The following is an 18,546-nucleotide window of genomic DNA, read 5'->3' on the forward strand; positions in this document are numbered from 1 at the left end:
TCCCTGATGTCATGAGTCCTCATCAAACTGATGATAGATTAATAACTGCAGCTGGATTGTGTCTTGTTCTCTCCATCAGATTTCTGTCAACTCACCATCGACACAAACACAGTGGACAGAAAACTACGACTGTCTGACAACAACAGGAAGGTGACACGTGTGAAGGAGTATCAGTCATATCCTGATCATCCAGACAGATTTGACTATTGGTGTCTTCAGCTGCTGTGTAGTAATGGTCTGACTGGTCGCTGTTACTGGGAGGTCGAGTGGAGCGGAGACGTTCATATATCAGTGAGTTACAGAGGAATCAGAAGGAGAGGAGACAGTAAAGACTGTGGGTTTGGAAGGAACGATCAGTCCTGGAGTCTGATCTGCTCTAATGGTCGTTACTCTGTACTACACAACAACAATAAAACGTACATCTCCTCCTCTGTCTCTCACAGAGTATCAGTGTATGTGGACTGTCCTGCTGGGACTCTGTCCTTCTACAGAGTCTCCTCTGACAAACTGATCCACCTCCACACCTTCAACACCACATTCACTGAACCTCTTTATCCTGGGTTTGGGTTCTTGTCTTCTGGTTCCTCAGTGTCTCTGTGTTCAGTGTAGTACTGAGAGTGTCGTCCTGTCAGAGAAACGTCGTCTCTGTTGAACAGATAGTTCAGTCTCTACATGTCTGTCTCTTTCACTCACACACACGTTTTCAGATTCATAGATTCAATCAGTTTCTTCTTGAACCAGTTCTAAATGATTCCTTGTAAACTTGTTCTTCTTCCAGTCCTTTAAAGATGAAGCTCTGATTATTCCAGGATCCAGATGTTGAGGACTTGTTCTGAAGTCTTGTTCTGTCTTTTGTCTCTTTCTCTTTTCGATCCACTGACATTATTAGACATCAGTGCTGCTGTTCATAGTGACGTCAGCTCAAATGACCCAACAAGACCAAAGATTCAAGTCAAACACATCCATGAATTTCATGAAGGAAAGTTTCCTGACTTTTGTTCTCCAATCATCTTTATTTGGAGTTAAATGAGTCCAACTAAAGTCAGATCTCCTGAAATGGTGACGATTTGAAGTGACTTGACATTTTAGTGATACTGACCATGTCACAGCAGACAGGGCTGAGGAGGACAGGCAGGTTTAGAGGCAGGTTTAGAAACAGGCTGGAAACAGGTTGGGAGCGACGACGAACTGACAGAGGGGAAAAGGGCTGAGGAGAGTTTTGTAGGGGAAAGTGGGCACAGGTGAGTCCAATGTTCAGCTGATTGCTGTGAGCAGAGGGAGAGAATGGGCTGGTGGGCGGAGTCCAGAGGGAGAGTGAGGTGGAGAAGTGAGGGGAAGCTTCAGCTTGGCCTGATGCCAGGCCGAAACCATGACAGACCAGGAGTGGACTCACTGTTGTTGTGGACTGTATCTGTAAGTGCTGCTGGATCATCTACAGCATCCACACACATCTGGAAACACATCTGTGTGTCTGACTTGATCAAACAATGACTCCTGCAGTTGCTCGACCAGAAGCTGAAGTTGTACCTTTCAGAATAAAAGCATGTGTTTGTATCCTGCAGCAGGACATCAGTGTGTTCCTTCAGGCTGCTGTATTGAACCAACACACTGAGCTCAAATTGAGCTTTATTCACTTCAACTTTGTTCTTGGTCTCTGTGATGTAAAAGTTTCAGTTGAACATTTGGAGCAAAATCCAAAGAGTCCAAGTGGAAGAAGAGTTTTTGTGTTGGTGTTAAAGAAGATCTGAGAGTGAACCATCAGAAACATGAATGTGTGGTTGTTAGTAAGTAAAGTTCTAGATATCTACCTAACAGAACCTGTCCCATGGACTAACTGTAGTTTGATGATCTGACTTTACTTTGGATTGTGCTCGTGTGTTTCTACATTTCTATGAGTTGAGACATTATCACTTCTGACAACACTGAAACTAGGAGCTGAATGTTTGAAAATCCATCTGAAAACTGCAAAATATGATTCAGACATTTCTTTCCTACATCTCAGATCTTTTAATTCCATGTGATCCTCCACTAATCAATTTAATATTGTTTAAATGGTAAATGGTCTGCACTTATATAGCACTTTTCTACCTAGCTGGTACTCAAAGTGCTTTACACTGCATCTCATTCACCCATTCACACACACAAGCACACACACACACACCGATGGCAGAGCTGCTATGCAGCTGATCTGACTCACCGGGGGCAAGTTGGGGTTCAGTATCTTGCCTAAGTACACTTTGGCATGTGAAGTGGCAGCCGGTAATTGAACCACCAATCCTGTGATTGGCAGACAACTGCGCTACCTATTGAGCCACAGCCACCCCGTTTACAGTTTTAAAGTAAATATGATTTACTCACTGATTTATAATTTTCTTATTACAATGTTACGTCACTCATAAGGATAATTTCTTGTTTCTTACTTATTGTCATTATGAAGGATACATGTGTTTGATTTTTAATCCTGTCAGCAACAGGAACATGTTGTACTCTGCTGATGCTGAACTCTGCACACAGACAGGAAATAGAAAAGGTCAGAAAAAGGTCAGCGGCTTGGAGTTGCACAGTTCTTGTTGCTATATGCCTATAACCAATGTTTTATCCTTGTATGGAGTTCTTTTTCTTGCAATATGATCATCCTATATTCATTGTAACCATACCATACGCCCACATATGTAACTTCAGGGAGTCTTCTTCTTCTTTCGGCTTTTCCCATCAGGGGTCGCCACAGCGAATCATCCTTTTCCACCTCACTCTATCATGAACATCTTCTACCCTCACACAAGCCAACCTCATGTCCTCTGTTATAACATCCATATATCTCCTCCCTGGTCGTCCTCTTGCCCTCCTGCCTGGCAGCTCCATCTCCAACATCCTTCTACCAATATATTCACTATCCCTCCTCTGAACATGTCCAAACCATCTCAGTCTGGCCTCTCTGACTTTGTCGCTAACGCAGGCAACGTGAGCCTTGTCTCATCTTTAATAAAAAGCTTGTACAAAGGGGAGACGGCCGGAGTCGGAGGTAGAAATTCCTGGGTGAAGCATTTATGATGCTTAGTCCTCAGGCCGGCTCCCCTTGCAAGTAAAAAGGCCAAACAGTATCCTTGTTGTGCTTTATTGTCTTTGTCTCTCAGTGTATGAAAAGTGTTGTGGTCATTTTATACATGACATACAGTGCTACACCTTACTGTCTAGAGTGCAGTCCAAACAGAGGCACTCGTCTCAAACCATTGAAGAAACCAACAATACTGCTGCGATTTTAGCGACTTAGACACATCTCAGGGAACTCTACTAGCATGGAAAACAGATGTTGACATCCATTTAAGAATCCCCCTTGGTGTGGGTCAAAGTTAACATTGTTGATACTTACTGTTGTTACTTTTTTTGATTGTTATAACCATATTGTGAGGAATATAACTCCAAGCAGAAAAACAAAACAACATGTTATGAAGATGGTGATAGAAAAGAAGAAAGTGGAAAGAGTCAGTGATGATAGAATACGTAGACAGGGATACGTGCTTCCTAGATTGATTTTTAAAATATATATTATACATTTTATGAGAAGTAAACTATTGTGTTGCCAATTGTGCTGCTTGTGCAAAACTTTCAGTTTCCCCATTATTCTATTTACACCTGTTTCTTTAAAGAAAGCAAAGGAAGAGACAGAGACAGAAGTTAAAACAGCATCATGTAATGAAACCATTAACATCACCTCATGAGACCTCCCCTATAATTGGTTTGTAAACCAAACAGTACACTGGCTCAGTTGACACAACATGTCAATAAGAAGAGCTCTTGAGGGACTAACTGCACTCTCTATTAAATTAGAGGAAAATTCTGGAGTTGATGATCCGCTGACTAAGTGGATGCAGGACTGGTTTGGCAGACAGAGTCGGCTTATTGCTTCTTATTTGGTGTCTTTAGCAGTAGCAGGGGTTTTACTTGTGGTGTGTGGATGCTGCTCTATCCCATGTCTCAGGGAGTTCATGCAAACACTGATTGAAACAGCACTGACCAAAACTAACTGTGTCTATGAGCTTGTTCCACAGACAGAGAACAACTATGATGGGACCAACTCTGTATCTTCAGTCTGTTTGATGCTACCTGGGGGGTCTGATGTGTAATGAACAATGATGTTCACACTGAAAGTGGAGGAAAGTGGTGTGGGACTGACGTAGTTACAAAGAAACACAGATCATCCTAATTTTACATTTATTTGTTTTATATCCAGTTCTTCCATCTAATTACTTATTTGTTTTATATCTTTGTTGATGATGCTTTATTGTGAACTCTTGATTGTAAATAAACAGGAGGGAAATTATAGAAAATGTGATTGTTCTACATTATACAATGCAGCTGCTGTGTTCCTGTGTCACCATAAAAAGATCATGTCAGGAGTCTTAACTAACTGTTGGAAACAGATGAACTGTGTAACCTGCCCTGAATGTGCTTCACCCCCACATACTCCCTAGGAACATACCACTGTTCAATGAAACATATGTAAGTGGAAACATGTTCATGTATCTTTGTCTTTCAAATGTTCTGTACTGATATTAAAGGCCTGTGGGAGACGGACTCTCTGTGCAGCAGCACTTGTATCTGAAGCTCATTGTGATTGTAACTACTGCTCCCTTGAAAGAATTAAAATGTTCTTAAAGTTAGATTCTGGTCTCAGTGAACTCTGTTGTTCAAAGCATAAAGACCTAAGTTCATATCATGAAGTGGTTCCAACACGATGGAACAGCTCAGACCACATGCTGGACGAATGAAGGACCAAAAGGAGCCAGTGTGGGAATCTGTGGCCTCTTTAAAAACAGATATCACTCCACTTACTGCTGAACACCATGAAATCAGAGGAGAAACTCTCAGCGTGCTCGCTCCTTTCAATCCAGCTACAGTGGAGCTGTCTGAAGAGAAAAGAGTCTCTGGATCCAAGGTCATTCCCATGATCCAAATGCTGCAGCATGCACTTCAACGTAAAGCCTCAAATCTAAGCACACAGACTGCAGCAGAACTCAGAGAGAAGCTCCGAAGAAGAGTCCCAGATACTCTGTGTGGTCTGGAATCAGTAAGTGTGATGACACCTGCAGCTGGAACAGGCCCCGCTTGGGAGGTCTGGAAACAACAGTCAAACCACGAGACAGGACACAGAGTCATATTATTGTGGTTCTATTCAGATGAATTAGAATTGATCCACTTCTCTTTCATTCAGTCAGCACTTTATTCTAAACAGGACCATTCATCACTCAGCTGGTGTCCACATGTCTGAATGAATGAACCTAGTTCAGTTTCTCTCCTCACTCTTTATCCAGGTCTCCTGCACTGATTGTTCAAATCCAGCAGATGTTGCTATGAATCCATTCACCAACACAGTCAACACAGTTAGAGGAAAGAGCCCCACACTCCATGAGGCATCATCTACCATCACTATCCAGCAGCTCTCTGCTCTGACTGTCTCAGGCTGAACTGACTCTTCACTAAGCTCCGTCCCTTTAGTTATGTCAAAGTTTTTGACTGCAACTCAATTTTAAACACTAAATTTCCCTTTAACTGTTTATAGAAACATTATTGTGAGAAGAAAAATCAGTTTTACACAGTGAACTGATTAAAACCAACTTTCTCCATGTGTCTCGCTTTCCATTAATAAATGAGGCTTCATTCATTCAAAAAATATTTAGCACCACAACATAATGATTATATGATTACATTTACTACAAAACACTATAAACTATATAGGAACTTAATTTTCAGGAGATATTAGGAGTTGTACCTACACAAACATATGAACATGTAGCCCCTAGTAGACTTATGTCCTACCCTGGTTATCTGAAATCTACACTTCTGAACCTGGCTGAATGATGAGAGTGAGTCTCCTCTAATTTGATTCCTACCACCGTCTTGGAGTGATGATGAGAAGACTTCAGCTCCACGACAACAGAAGAATTGTCCCTCAAAAAAAACAAAAACAAAACAAAAGCAGCCTGCACACCAGTTATCACAGAGTCCAATAACCTTTAAATAAAATACAATACTACAATAAAATATACATAAAACACAGCTGTCATGTTTCCTTTTCTTTACCAAATTCACAACAACACATCTACTCTAACATATAATAATTCTAACACATAAAAACTATGTCACATGTCTTATCAGAGTTACAGTAGCTGCTAAACATGTAGCAGTCACTTAGCTTGTAGGCCTCAATTAACCAGCAGAACCTAGCGGCTAATAAATTTATTTAAACAATAAAAACACTTTGTCTAACACAACAATTCATCTCCTGACTGGTTTTACTCTGAAATGTATTCGAGGTAACAAAACACAAACTTTAACTCTCCCAGAATAAAGTTACCTGTGCTAACCAGCTAGTTTGAAGCTAACTCACCTGGATAATCCTCTTAATTGATAAAACGCCCGTCGGGTTTTTTCTCTCGTCTCTTTCAGTTCAGTTTCATTCAGTAACTCTTTATGTTCTACTTGACTTTTATAACTTTGAACTATGTTTTATTTCTGTTCACACACCTGAGTCTGAGTTGTGTGATGTGTTCGAGTCCTGATGACAGTAGAAACTTCATGTTCATGATGCGTTTAGGAACACTGTGTAATTCAGAGCTCTAAATAATAACCTGGGTTACACGTGCATCTCTCCATAAATCTCTAGTTTATCTTCTACTAAATCATAACAAACAGATGCAGGTGAAGGAAACGTGGATGTAGTTTGGAGAATCCAGCAGTGATGGAGGAAAACGAGTCCACCTGAACAAACCATGTGCAGCGCGGATCCGATCAGGAAGAAGCTGATTTAACGAGGCTGCGGGAAGATGCAGATGTCGGTGGTGTTTGTGATCCTCCAGCTCGGTAAGAAAAGCTTCCTCCGTCTCATCTTATCACCCCGTTATTTCTTTTCTCCGTCTCTCTGCTCTGATCGGTCGGGTCTCCTCTGTTGGTTTGTGGCTGAGCAGGACTCGGTTCATGGTGCTGACTCATGGACCATCTATGTGGACTGTACATTCAAACACAGGACCCAAGAAATCCGATCTAACTGTTTATTGAAGCAGATAAACATGGAGGATGATGATGAAGGAGTTTTTCTATCGTAGACAAATGAACATTAAACAGTTAAATAATGAAGTAATAAAGTAAATCAGCTGACATCATTAATATATCTACAGTGTAGGAGTCCAGTCCTCTTCTCCTCTACTGAACACAAGAATCTAACACAATATAATGAAGAACATTAAAATTCAGTCCAGCCGTGACATGAATGTACAAGAAACTGAGCAAATAAAAGAAATAAGAGGCTGATAGGTCCATAATTCAACGTACATAGGTTCAGTTAGTTCACACCAACACACCCTGGTCTGCAGGCCTGAAGGGTGGAGGTTTCTAACCTCTGGATGTGTCTGATGGAGTGAGATAGAGGAGGTGGTTGGAGGCTGAATCAGGTTCACAGATGTACACAGATCTGAGATTTAACAGGACGACATGCAGCGACTTTCAACATATCCATAAATCAAATATCACCAAATAAATCTGCTGCTTGTAACATTAGTTTGTTGAACCCACACATTTTGTACGGTCATGAAAAACCTGGAAAAGTCCTGGAATAAAACCTCTGAACATTTTAATGTAGTGGATGTTTGTATGTTTCAGTGACTCCATGTTACAGGAGGATGTTGACGTGTTACAGAGAATAAATAACCATTAATATTTCTAATACTAAATAAATATGAAAAGAAATTCATCAATTAAAATCTAATGTCCTGGTATCTGGAAGTTTAAAGGGCAGCTCCGCCCAGTTTTCTTCATTCTGTTGTTTCACATATGATGCTTTCTGCTAAATTCATATTGTATTTAAAAACTGGATTTGAAAGTGTGGCTGTGATTTAGTAGAACAGAGTCTAATCTGGATTGTGAAGATCTGGATTCATGGTCAGAGATTCAATACAAAAACCAAACAGTATCCTTCATTATTATGGATTCATGCATCAGTATTTAAAGGTAGATCTGGGTGAATGAAGCTGGATTTAGTTACTGTGGAGGTTTTAATCTGTGATGTGGTCCAGAGCAGGTTAAGTACCAGGATAAGATGAATACTGTGATGTATCTGTTAGTTCAGCTGGAAGTACAGTTAGACATTAACATGTTTTACAGTCATTCAATGGTCTCTGTAAATATGTTGGATTATTTTAATTATCCTGCTTTAAAATGCTGCAGAGATACGGTCACTGTCACTTTAATCTGTGGTACATGTCTGTGGTAGTTCTTATTACTGTCAGGCCCAGTGTTATTTATCCAGTGTTTCTGAAGACGTGTTGTTGTCATAGGTTTGATTAATTCATGTTTTAGTGCCGTCGCTGTGCAGCAAGTGGCCTGTTCCTTTATTCTGTTGGAGATGCTGAGAACCTCAATAAAGACACTGTTTGATTCACAATAAGAAATTTTAAATCACTTGTGCACAGGTCAGTCTTCATCCCCTCCCCTGGCCAAAGAAGACCCCCCCTCCACATCAAGGACCAGTTCTATAAGGTTGCAGGAGACATGAATCACACATTAGCACCAGAAAGGTGTTCTGGTAGAACAAGTGCAGAAGGAACCTCCTCATTGTGTGTTACAGCTTTCCCTGATGTCATTGGTGGATTTTACCTATGTCCACATCAGTCGTCCCTCAGAGACACTGAATCACTTCTCTTTATAGTTTCTGGATTTCCAGGTCCATTTCTCTGTCTTGCATTGAGTTTCTATCTCAAGTCTTTTTCCTCTGATCCAGTTCAGTTTGGACCTCTGCTCTGTGTTGTGCAGAGACACCTGACAGTTTGTGAACTGTGTAAAACACCTGTTAAGTAGCACAGCAGGATTAGTGCACATTGTAGATTCACTTTAGGTAACACGCTGCTACTGTGTTGGCAGCCTGCTTATTAAGTTCTACAGTGTCTGTAGAAGTCAGTCCACATAACAAGTTACAAATATTTTATTTTGTACCATGTGCATCATTACTGCAATAATCTACCTTTTATTCAGAGGTCAGTGTCTTTCTGCTGGTCCAGAGTCAGTGGCCTTCTATCACCAGCTTCCTTTGCTGGGATGGTATGAGATCATATATTAGTTCAAATCAATTAGATAAATACATTAACATCTAAAAACAAAACAGACAGAACTAATTTATACTGTTGATGAGGGCTTGAAACTGATCTTCATGATAACTTCCTGAGTAACCTGCTCTTCCACTGGTCACATTTAAGGTGAAGTGTTTAGTGCAAGTAACTACTTGAATTGTATTTCTGATGTTTCAGTGGATACCAGTTACTAATTGTACTCACTACTACAGTGTTGGACTATTTTCACATTAAGTCAGTTCACTACAGGCTTTTTATTTTTTATCTAAATTAAAGCAGCCGTGTTTCCACTTTTACAAATGATGTGTTTGACCTCTTTATACGTTCTCTGTTTCTTTAAACTCAAAGATTGATCAGAGTAGAGTAGCATTGAAAGGTTTGAGAATATCATAGATCATGAGGCAGCTGGAGCAGGAAGTAAGACCAGGAGGGGAGCGCCCTCTATAGGTGGATGACCATCATCATTACCATGTACACAGGATACACAGGTGAGTAAAAAGATAGGTGAAAGATCCATTGTCTTTATCGTACTGTGAAGACGGTGGTTTACAGGAGACAGATGACGTGAAGAGGGAGAGGTGGATGGATGGAGATTTCCAGGAGATGAGACTTTCAGACCTCTGCTCTCTTACTTACCTTCTGATTCTCTGGAACGTGGTTTGATCTGTGGATGACAGTGAATACTAGTGTTTCTAGTGATTTGTGAAGACTTTTGTTAAAAGTACTATTGTGAGAGATTTATCCAGCTGTGGTATCAGCATGTTCTTTGGGTCCAGTCTCAATAACTCATCACAGTAACTCTTTTGGGTTCAACAAGGTCCTATTCTCATTATCGTTGGCGTTTTGTGTCTATCCACAACATGAATGGAATAAGTTCTATCGTTGTTGTATTTATTTCATCTTTAAGTTCCAGTAAAGTTTGGTCACCTGGGAGTGAGTATAATCCAGTGATATGATATAATTTAAACTGTGAAACTTCTGGACACACAGGATTTAACATGTTTTTCATTAACAGATGTGTCTTCAGCTGTGTTACCATCATTGCAATGGAATTTTCCAGTGATCAGTTCTCCTGAATAAAATTTCATTAACAAACATATTGTTCTATTGAAGACAAAGCTAATTTCTGCTGATTGTAGGCGTCTGTGTGTTTATGTATATATTCCTGTAAAGAACAGCTGTTTTTTTACTGCAAAAGTCATTTCTGATCAATAAGATGTGGTTCTTTTAAAAACATGATAAATAAGTGTCAATCAAGTCAAGGACAATTCTAAAATAACTAATGCTAAGAACTTTCAGTAACCTACTTTAACTATAGTGTGATGCTAACTCTTTTCAATGCTGGACTTTTATTAGGATTTCTATAGTGTAGTAATGATGCTTTTTATTAAGCAGTAATCATTCTATGCCCCTGTAGCTTGTTGAGATTCTTCCAGGTTGTGTTACCAGCAGTGACAATGATCCTTTGCTGAAGTCTGTTTGATGACAGCAGCATCAGATGTGGATGTAAATGTTGGGCTTCATTCAGACAAATGTTGAGTTGATCTTAAGCAGCACAGTTTACAGGCTGCACACAATGCAGAGGACACATTGACCTTGACCAGGTTGATTTCTGGCTCACCTGAGGATGCACCAGTAATGAGACATGAATTCGTATGCCTAACGACATCTCACGGCTGCTGAGATGGACCCTTTCTGTCTGTGTGTCCTCACAGTTTCCCAGCATGCCTCAGCTGTGGTCATGTATGAGGGGGACCACTTCCTGCTGCCCTGTGAGTTTCCCACTTTTGACGTAGACGACCCCACAGTGGTGTGGAGCCGCTACGATCTCAGTCCTTCAACCGTCCACCAGTGTCAGAAGAAAGGTGATGACCTTAAAAACCAAAACCAGCTTTACAGAGACCGAACATCGATGAGGACTGACGCCCTGGAAACTGGAGACCTCAGTCTGAACCTGACAAAACTGCAACTGTCAGACAGTGGAACCTACACCTGCTCCGTCACATCAGCTGGAGAAAAACTCAAACTGACAGATATACAACAACAGGTCAAAGGTCAGTAACAAACCACAACATCTACTGCAGAAACAGGTCAGAGGTCATGTTGTTCTTTATGTTCTCCACAGAAAGTTTTCCATCCTGGGCCAAAGCTCTCCTGATTCTCCTGGTTCTTCTGGTTGTTCTTCTTCTTGTTACTGGGGGTCTTTTGATACATTTCCGTCAGTACTTCATGTCAGGTACGTCACTACTACTACATTACCCATAATGCTGATGGTTCCCATCTTTCCTCTTGTTGCTCCTTGACTGTGAAGACAGACTGAGAGTGAGGAACCAATCAGAACCACACTGAGAATGAATCAGTGATCATTAGTTCCTGATGACTAGAGAAGGAACTGATCCGTTTCTGTCTTTATCTCTGTTTGTTGGAGAAAAACTTTTTCTCAGTAAAATCTCAGTCGTTCAATGTTCATTTGTGAGGATGAGGATTTATTTGAGTTGAGCAGTTCTTAGTTTAGTGTGAGGCAGCAGCTGGTTCAGAGGTCATCAGGATGGACTCGATAACAAAGTGATCCGTTTGTAGATGAACAGAGATCTATGAACTCATCAGAATGTTTCCTAGAGAATCTCAGAGTCTGTTCTCAGGTTACTTCTAATTACTGACTGATTCTTTCATTGGATTAGTTTCTGACTCACTGCTCAGTGAGGTCTGGGATTATGAGAGAAGGATGGGACAGTGAGGTCCTGATAGCATCAGTGCTGCTGTCTGTCCAGATGATGTTGTGGTTTGTTGTCCTCTCAGTCTACCAGGTGGAGGTGGATTCAGGGTTGGAGTCTGTCCTGCTGCCCTGTAAAACCATAGTTTGTCTGCCCAACGCCATCAAAGTGGAGTGGAGGGACAGTTTAAACTGGAAGGTCCATGTGTGTCAAAACGACTCTGATCAGCCTGAAGAACAAAACCAGTCTTCAGAGATGAAGAGAAACCCGCTGAAACCTGGAGACCTCAGTCTGACCCTGAAATACCCCACAGCCAAAGACAGAGGAACCTTCACCTGCACCGTCTACAACAGGGAGGGAAACATCCTGATAAAGAAACAAGTGGAGCTCCAGGTCAAAGGTCAGTCTCTTTGCTAAGCTAAAAACCAAACATGACTCTGACAGGAAGATGCTGGAAACACAGGAAGTCATTTATCATCTAGATTCAACACAAGAGATCAAACTTTGTGTTTTTCAGTCAATCAGTAACAAAGAACCAGTTTAGTCCAGTCCAGGTGCTGCTTTAGACCAGTCCACTGTCTCTGGTCTTATACTCAGATAGAAACAGGCTCGGACCTGGTTCAACACAAACAACAGCCATTTATTAAAGACCAGCTTCTGTAGAACTCATTCAGTCCTGATCTTAATGAGCTTTAACTAGATCCTACATCCATGATCCAATCAAATCTGAGAACCCACCTACTCACATACACCACATCAAAGTGCTGCTGTTGAGGCGAGCTTCCTCTGAGCTCCAGCCTCCACAAAGGACTCAGGTCTATTAGTACTGTGAAGAAATCCACTTTATTCTACTGTGAAGTCCAAATGATGTAGTGACTCTAAAGAAAGAGAACAAATGATGTGTGAGGGAACATTTCTAAACCAAAGGCTCAGCATGTTGTTAGTGAGGAACTTGTTGCTTCATCATTCAACTCTGCTTCTTTAGACTTTAGTAAAGATCCTCCTCACATGTTTTTCATATCTAAGAAATCAAACTAATCTGCTGGGAAACAGAAATATGTGATAGTTTCATAGAACAAAGTCTCCTTAAAACCGAGGCTCAGACACTTTTGGTTTTCTTCACTAAATCAGAACATGTGACAGTGTCGATATTACAGAGAAGAAACAGGTCCAATTCTAACTATAGAGTTTTTCACCATCATCATTTCATATGTCCGTTTCAGTCAGAAGGAAATATCTGGATTAAGGATTTTGCAAATAGGTACAAAGCAGCTGCCCTCATGTGTTGTTGGAAAATCAAACTCTGATATTAAAATGCACAAGATGTGTTTTTTTTTACACTTGATGTTCAAAGTGTGTGAAAATGTTTCTTATTGTGAAGATATGTCGTCATCAATCAAACATTAGAGAGTGAAGGTTTCCCTGTAAAAGCCACTGATTTATAGAAAAAATTTAGTTTGATTCAGTTTCACTAAAATTCAGAACATGTTTTGTTCTGGAGATTTTTCTTTGTTCTGGTCGTCTTTAAATTCTTTCATCTTCATTTCAACGTCAGTTTATGAGATGTTTTTCTCTTTGTTAGTCTTATAGCTTTACTTTCAAACATGAACCAATATTTAAAACACTGGGATTCTTAACATCACTCTCTTAAATAAACCTTCAGAGTTTCCACATTTATTTTGCTCTGTTGTCCTCTCAGTCCAACAGGTAGTGGTGGATTCAGGGGTGGAGTCTGTCCTGTTGCCCTGGAAAACCACAGTTTGTCTGCCTGAAGACGTCAAAGTGGAGTGGAGGAACAGTTTGAACTGGAAGGTCCATGTGTATCAGAACGGCTCTGATCAGCCTGAAGAACAGGATCGGTTTTACAGAGGTCGAACAGAGATGAAGAGAAACCTGCTGAAACCTGGAGACCTCAGTCTGACCCTGAAATACCCCACAGATGAAGACATAAGAACCTTCACCTGCACCGTCTACAACAGGGAGGGAAACATCCTGATGAAGAAACAAGTGGAGCTGAAGGTCAGAGGTCAGTTCAAAGTTCTTAGGTCAAGCACAGTGGTAAGACAAAAATATTATTATTGTTTTAAATGTTTATTTGTTCATTAGTTAATGATTCCTCGTATTTCATTGCTTCAACAGCAGGGGCAGCAGTCAAAGATGGAAATACATCATCCATCATCATTCCACAGGTCCATAAGATTACTATTCTTCAGGTTTTGTCTCAGAGTCTCAGGAATAGATGTTCACATCTCCTCAACAATCCTGACAGTAGTCTAGAAGACTCAGTATATGTGTGATGAGCATAAAGAAGACGAATGGACAGGTAGACTTAGTGGAGGCAAGAGATTTGGAGAATTTAATATAAACCTCCCTTCATAAAAAGCACAGGTGACCTCCAGTGAAGGATTTTACATGGTGCAATCACTAAAAAAAAGGTTTAAGGTGTACAAGACAGTGGTGAGACCAGCTCTGCTCTATGGGTTAGAGACGGTAGCAGTGAGACAGAGACAAGAGGCTGAGATGGAGGTAGCAGAGATGAAGATGTTGAGGTTCTCCTTAGGAGTGACCAGGTTAGACAGAATAAGGAACGAGTACATCAGAGGGACGGCTCACGTTGTCTGTGTTAACAACAAAGTCAGAGAGGCCAGACTGAGATGGTTTGGACATGTTCAGAGGAGGGATAGTGAATATATTGGTAGAAGGATGTTGGAGATGGAGCTGCCAGGCAGGAGGACAAGAGGACGACCAAAGAGGAGATACATGGATGTTATAACAGAGGACAGGAAGTTGGCTAGTGTTAGGGTAGAAGATGTTCATGATAGAGTGAGGTGGAAAAGGATGATTCGCTGTGGCGACCCCTGATGGGAAAAGTTTTCTGGTGTCTTTAGGTCTTCAACAACTGCCAAGCCTGTACTACTAAGATATGAAAATGAGTAAGTCTTTCAACATATACTTCAGCAAGTCTCAGCAGGAAGAGATGTCTCCTACAGAACCTTCTAACCATTAATACCTCATTTTAAACTTTCAGGCAGACTTGGCACCTTCCCCCCATCCCAAAGTTCTACATGCAGGGCTTCTTTGTCCTCATTCAGTAACGTGATTAAAAACTGCTGCTGCTGTCTGTCCAGCTGATGTTGTTTGTTGTCCTCTCAGACTGTCAGGTGGAGGTGGAGGAGGGAGTGGAGTCAGTCCAGCTGCCCTTCAGGACCACAGGGGACCTGCCTGAGGATGCTGAAGTGGAGTGGGGACGATATGAACCTGAATACATGATGGTCCACAAATATCTGAGCGGCTCTGACCAGCCTGAAGAACAGAACCAGTTTTACAGAGACAGAACAGAGATGAAGAGAAACCTGCTGGAAACTGGAGACCTCAGTCTGACCCTGAAGAACCCAAAAGTCAGAGACACGGGAAGATACGTATGTGGAGTTTACAACAGGGAGGAAAACACCTACCTACTGCTGAGAAAGAAAACTGTGCTGCTTCAGGTCAAAGGCCAAAATTAGCTTTTGGTTTCTGTCTTTTTTGTCTCTGTCTCCTCTACAGAGAGAATTTAGGACAAATATCAAACACTTTGACTCCTCCTGACACTCACAGCTAAAATTCCTGATTGTGTCAAACCTGGCGTGAGGAACCAGGTCACTGTCACATGAAGGTGAGAACAGGGTCTAGACCACAGTGCCTATAAAAGGTTTTCACCCTTCAATTCAATTCAATTTTATTTGTATAGTACTTTTAACAATTGTCATTGTTGCAAATCAGCGTTACACAACAAACAAACTATGAAGTTTACAAGAACAATGAATGTGTATGAATCTTAATAATCAGATTGTCCCTGATGATCAAGCCCAGACCTCAATCCAATAGAGAATTTGTGGATAGACTTGAAAAGACTGTTCACACCTGATCCACAGAACTTGAGCAGTTTTGCAAAGAAACATTACATAAAACTCCAGTGTCCAGACGTACAAGTCTAACTGAGCCCTATCCACACACATGCTGTGATTGCAGCCAAAGATGAATCTACTAAATACTGATACTGACCTGAAGTGGTGAATATTAATATAAACACTGATTTCACCTTTCATATTTTTACTTAATTGAAATTATTTGGTAGAAACCTGTTTTCACTTTGACATTAATGACTTTTATTGACCATGATTGATTTTTAATGTCTATAAAAGGATGAAACACCCAGCGGGTGAATACTTTTTATAGGCACTGTAGATCACTGTGTAGATAGGACTGAAGTGGTGAAAAGACACACACTTGCTGAAGGATCATCATCTTCATCCTCATCATCATCGTCTGTTCATTTAGCCGCTTGTGTTGGTTCCAACATTTGGTCAAACAGACACATGATGAGTTGATCCTCAGTGATGACTGTTGACCCCTGTCCTTTTGTGGACCAGAACATATCCTAACTGAGACCTGATCCTGGACCTGGACCTGCAGCTGCAGCTTTTTATTAGATTGAGGAAAAAACAGTCAGTGCTTCTGTTTCCTGCTCAACAGACAGTCAGTGCTGCCACCTGCTGGACCATGCTGGTCTGAACCTGATCCAGGATTCTGGTTTAGTTCCACACCAGGTCTCTGCAGTAACACAGAACCAGTTTTTATCCACTACTACAAATGTGAAACAAGCTGACAATAAATATTTGATCCTTTTTAAAGGTCGAGTTTCTCTGGCGTCAGAGTCACATGTTCAACACATCTGAACTACACTTGTACTTTTCTTTGGAAAGTAACTAAGTACTTTTCTCCAGTAATGTACTTCATACTTGGTGGTTGTGTGTATTTTTACTGCACTACATTGATTTCACTGATAGTTGGACTTTTGATCCTGGTTCAGGGTTCAGAACAGAACATGACTGACGCAGCACCAACCACAGAGTACTGCAGCCACACCACAGCTAGAAACACTGACGCTCTGAAGTACGACTTCTGTACTGTGGGTTTTCCTCTCACTGGTTCAGGGAAAATTAAGTTTGGTCTAAAGTTCAATGAGGAAGATCTTTTACACTCACTCTCTGCTGGAACTCCAACTAAATCTATTCCATCATTTCTGCTTTCCAATAACTTTTTATTGACACTCTGCTGATCTCTCCTCATTGAACTGAAGCTGAGACTAGAAGGATTTCCTGTTGTAGTGTGATGTGTTGCTGAGTTCCAGGGTCAAACTGTTCCTATGTTTTGAGTTAAATGGTCAAATTTCAGATGTGTCTTCTCAGGGAATGCTGATTTAAAAGGTTAATACACACAAAAAGCTGCCATAGTGTTATTTTTTATAGTGGTGTATTTTATTTTTCACTTTAACCCGAAGAAAACAATGCACAGTGGTACTTGTACTTGGACCCTTCAGAATCAGTTTTCTGTTTTCTAAGGGAACCTGGTTAACTGACTCTGATGTTCTGTTACTTTTAACAGTGTGTTTGTGTGATTGGAGTCAAAGTCCAGGTTTATTGTTTGAGTTTATGACTTTTTACTGCTTCTCTCTCAGTCTCCCAGTGCATGCTGGGAGTGGAGGACGCTCAGAGTGTCTGCGTTTCAGGGTGAGTATGTTTTCTGTCTCTTTCTGTTGTTGGTTCTCTCTCCTGTGTAGAAACCTGTAGTCTGACTGTCAGACAGATGCTCAGTTATCAAAGTGTTCAGTCTGAATCTAGAAACAACAACGGTGTCGTTGTTTAGTCTGAACACTGTCGATAAAGTCGGTGTCGTTGTTGAACCAGGTGATTCAGGAAACCTTTGTCCAGGTGGAACCACTGGTTAATCTGGACAAAGGTGGTTTAGTCCAAAGTCCCTCAGTTTATTAGAGAGAACTCTGAGACACAGACAGTGAATGATTTCTATGGAGCTGTGATGATTCTTTTCATTATTGATCAATCTGATGGTTCTTTTCCTGCTTCATCCATCAACTGTTTGTTGTGTTCAGAACCAGAATCAAGTGAGAAAGTGGAACCTTCACTGAGTTGGTTTTGTCCAGTCAATAGTCTGAACCCAAAATGATTCAGTTTAGTGTCATTTCAAAGAAGGAAAAGCTGCAGATCCTCAACTCGAAGAAGGTGGAACCATTAAATGTTTGACTTTTCTATGAAAACTGACTGAAACCACTTCAACTCAGTGATCAAAGGATTCATCAAGTCAACGTTTCTGATTTTAAATCTGTTTTAAGCTTCATTATATTTTATAAACTGTTTGTCAAATCTTCATGTGTAAAGTAACTAGTAACTGTTTATGTCCCTGTATAAATATAGAGCAGGAAAAGATACAGTACTGTGAAAAGTAAAGTACAAATATAAAGGTACAAAGAAATGGAAATATTAGTAATAAATGTATTTAGTTCCTTTTACAGCACTACTGATGTTGGTTTTTCTTGTAACAAGTTGAGTTCATGTGTTAGAATCAGATGAATCAGGTGATTTGTTCTAAAGCTCAGTTGGTTTGTGCAGCAGTGAAACAGAAAAACACAAAGTTCATGAACACATCATTAAATGTTCTCATATCATCACATCATAGACTTGATAAAAACATGTTCACAACTGATGTTTGAGGCTCCAGGAGCCCTGAAAATTTTTGAGTGACGATGAGTGTAGTGTGGCTGAAAACTGAAGGATTTCAAAATGATGACAGAGAGATTTAATAGCTTGGTCATGATCTCTGCCAGCTGGTCTGTGCTTTAACCCCTGCACCAGTTGTGCAGTCAGGTACAGCAG

General features: G+C 40.7%; 3 protein-coding genes across 3 annotated transcripts in view; all 3 read left to right on the forward strand.

The window, feature by feature from the left end:
- Positions 1 to 15,428, forward strand: part of LOC113168157 — a 102,583-nt gene extending 87,155 nt beyond the window's left edge. The window contains exon 5 of the mRNA XM_033326668.1: positions 14,987 to 15,428. Within this exon, the coding sequence (XP_033182559.1) occupies positions 14,987 to 15,339 (353 nt within the window). The 3' untranslated portion in view covers positions 15,340 to 15,428. The remainder of the gene's footprint in view (positions 1 to 14,986) is intronic.
- Positions 1 to 18,546, forward strand: part of LOC113168133 (NACHT, LRR and PYD domains-containing protein 12-like) — a 152,663-nt gene that overhangs the window by 30,623 nt on the left and 103,494 nt on the right. The gene's annotated exons all lie outside the window — the stretch shown is intronic.
- Positions 6,586 to 11,201, forward strand: LOC113168167 (V-set domain-containing T-cell activation inhibitor 1-like). Its single transcript, XM_026369184.2, has 2 exons — positions 6,586 to 6,861; positions 10,835 to 11,201. Exons 1-2 carry the CDS (start codon positions 6,825 to 6,827, stop codon positions 11,179 to 11,181), a joined length of 384 nt encoding a protein of 127 aa, XP_026224969.1. The 5' UTR covers positions 6,586 to 6,824; the 3' UTR covers positions 11,182 to 11,201.

The sequence above is a fragment of the Anabas testudineus genome, chromosome 18 (assembly GCF_900324465.2).
Source record: "Anabas testudineus chromosome 18, fAnaTes1.2, whole genome shotgun sequence".
NCBI classification, from domain to species: domain Eukaryota; kingdom Metazoa; phylum Chordata; class Actinopteri; order Anabantiformes; family Anabantidae; genus Anabas; species Anabas testudineus.